Source organism: Sorex araneus, chromosome 2 (assembly GCF_027595985.1).
Source record: "Sorex araneus isolate mSorAra2 chromosome 2, mSorAra2.pri, whole genome shotgun sequence".
In the NCBI taxonomy this organism is placed as follows: Eukaryota; Metazoa; Chordata; class Mammalia; order Eulipotyphla; family Soricidae; genus Sorex; species Sorex araneus.
The window spans coordinates 202,087,954-202,090,898 of record NC_073303.1 but is presented as its reverse complement, the minus strand read 5'-3'; the positions used below and the strand labels follow the sequence as shown (position 1 = coordinate 202,090,898).

The following is a 2,945-nucleotide window of genomic DNA, read 5'->3' as shown; positions in this document are numbered from 1 at the left end:
CCTGTCCACGGGCCACCCGCAGACGGCCTGCACACCTGGTCCTCGGCGCTGGCAGGTGTGTGCCCTGATCACTGCGTTAAACCAACATGGTGCCGCTGAGACTCAGCAGGGTGGGCCCCCAGCCCCTGGGATCCTGGGCCTGGCAGGGCCCCTCCGTCGAGGGTGGCGGAAGGAGTGGGAAGAGCAGGGGCCACAGTTAGGGTCTGTCCTTCACGGTCAGGGCTCCAGGGGCAGTGGAAAACGTGAGAGGCAGAAGCGGGGAAACCAGAGGCAGGACCTGAGTGACCCATCCCGGGAGTCAAAGATGAGCAGGTCATAAATCACAAAGGTGTGACAGGAGCGGAACACGGGAACAAACTGCTCAGGTGTCTGAGCAGGACTGGCCGGGGTCACAGAGGGGGCTGCTTGTGCTCTGAGGGGCGGGGACAGGCGGCCCTTCGCACCCCTGGTGCTGGCAGCAGAGACACTCAGTAGCTGCAGTGACGCCTGCCCCCCAGCCCCCACCCCTGCATTCCCAGAGGCTCCCTGGGGGATCAAATCCTGGCCAGCATCTGCAGACACCACAGCTGCAACCTGAGATGCGAGGGGTGGGGGTGGGGCTGGGGGTGGGGGTGGGCGGCTTGATATAAAAGGAACAGACCCCGCCACTCCACACTCTGTGCAGTCGCCCCAACTCTGCCGAGGCACTGGCAGGTGAGAAACAGTACAGCACGTGGGACGCTCGCCGTGCATGCCTCTAACCCGGGTTGGACCCCTGGCACCCCATCTGGACCCTGAGCCCCCAGGAGTAAACCCTGAGTACTGCTGGGTTTGGCCCCAAAACAAAAATAAATACACAAACAAACAAAATGCCACAGAAATGCTAAGTTCCCCGTAGACGGGCAGGTTGGCAGGTTCCGGCCACAGACCAAAGCTTGGAGCGTTTCCCAGGAGGAAGGGATGCCCGGACGGTGCAGTTACCCCCCTGTCGGCGTCAGAGGGCCCAGGCTGGAGGCTAGAGGCAGGGGCCCAGACTGAGATTACCAGCCTTTGTTCCAGGGAAAGGAGAGAGAGCAATGTCGGGGGCTATTTTGGGTGTTTGGATTCCTGGAGCATTGAAAACCATCGCCTTATGGACATTTGTACTTGTCACTGTGACATCACTTACCTCAAATAATAGTATCAGCCGGGCTGAATGTAGACTTGGGGAACGGGGGCATTGCCGGCACGAGGAATTACACTGTGGAGCGGCTCTGCCAAGCTGGCCCACCCGCGCGGGGAGGGGGCCGCCTACTTGCAGGGTGCTGGGGGCGCGCTGGGTGTACTCGGCTGCTTGGGGCATTAGCTCAGCCCCTTATCAGCAACTTGCAAGTCTAAGTCCTACGGGACAAATGGCAGACGCACTCCCCACCCCGCCCCCAACAGCCTTGCGCTCGTCCACTATCCAAGAGGACACACACACACACACACACACACACACACACACACACACTATCGCGTGAAATCCCTCGCGCGCCCCGAGAACCACATACATGTCCCAGAGACCCCCCCTAACGCCCTGACAGCAGGGGCAGAGAGCAAAGCGCAGGCGCCGTTTGCTGACCCCGCGGCCCCCTCCAGCCCCCAAGGCAAGGGCCAGCCCAGCGCGGACCAGGCGGGCTGCCCAGGGAACAGCGTGCGCCCAGGCGCGCCCCAGGACACCTACCGCTATGGACCCAGAGGATGTGGCCACGAAGACTCTGATCACCATGTCGCTGGTCGGGAGGAGGACAGCCCCCCACGCCGCGCCGCGCTGCCAGGGGCCGAGCTGGAGCCGGACACTGAGCCGGCGCGCGCGGGTGCCAGGTGCGCTCGGGCGGGCGCGCGGGGCTGGTCAGCGCCGCGGCCCCTCCGCCCGGCCGGCCCGGGGGCGTGCCCCTCCATTGGCCCGCGAGGATTTGGGATCTGTCCGGAAAATGCGTGATTGGTGGATAAAAGCGGCCGCTGGACCCTGTCCCTTCTCGCCGCCGGTGCCCGGCAACAGTCCCTAAAAGGCGAAGCTGTGCGCGCACCAATCCGCGCGCGCCGGGACGCCGGGCAGGCGGGGCCTGCAGCAGCAGGGACAGGGCCCAGAGCCCGCCAGGGGGGCCCAGCGGCTTCCTGCAGGCGTTTCTGCTGTCCCACACGAGAAGAAATCCGTAAACTCAGGGCCAGAGTAAACTTGGTGAGCCGCCGTCCCGGCGCTTCTCTGCTTCCTCCACCTGTTCCCTCTAAAGCAGCAAAAGCGACAGGCCTTGATTCTGGAAAGCTCCACTCACATCTCAGACCCGCTGGCCAGCCTAATGGTCCTCAGGGGGGACAAAAATATCAACCCCTCCCTCTCCCCCACAAAAGACTAGGAGCTGGAGTGATAGCACAGCGGGGAGGGCGTTTGCCTTGCACTTGGCCAACCCGGTTCGATTCCCAGCATCCCATATGGTCCCCTGAGCACCGCCAGGAGTAATTCCTGAGTGCAGAGCCAGGAGTAACCCAGTGCATAGCTGAGTGTGACCCAAAACAGAAACAAAAACAAAAACAAAACAAAACAAAACAAACAAAAAGACTATACAAGCTCTGTTCATTCCGTTTCTATAGATATTCGCTGGAATTGTTTAAAGTTGGAGAAATTCGGGTCTGGAGCGATAGTGCGGTGGGCAGGGCGCGCGCCCTCCACGTAGCCAACCAGGTTCCATCTCTGACACCCCATATGGTCTCCTGAGCCAGCCAGGCGTGATCCCCGGGGAGTAAAGCACTGACCACCAGGGGGTGTGACCCCAGAAGCAAGTTAGAGAAACCCAAGCCGCCAACACATGGAACCCAGCTACCGCTGGGCACAGCTGCAGAGTGGCTTGGGTCCCTGTAGCCGGCCTTCCAAAGGCGGAGACAAAGTGGGCGGGACCGGTACTTAGGAGGAAGCAAAGACAATCAGTGCGTAGCTTCACTTGGAT

General features: G+C 61.7%; 1 protein-coding gene across 1 annotated transcript in view; it reads right to left on the bottom strand.

Annotated features, from left to right (window-relative positions):
* The window catches only part of SH3BGR (SH3 domain binding glutamate rich protein), a 56,473-nt gene extending 54,549 nt beyond the window's left edge, over positions 1 to 1,924 (bottom strand). Inside the window, exon 1 of the mRNA XM_055127211.1 lies at positions 1,685 to 1,924. Coding sequence (XP_054983186.1) covers positions 1,685 to 1,729 — 45 coding nt within the window. The 5' untranslated portion in view covers positions 1,730 to 1,924. The remainder of the gene's footprint in view (positions 1 to 1,684) is intronic.
* Between the last annotated feature and the right edge of the window lie 1,021 nt (positions 1,925 to 2,945).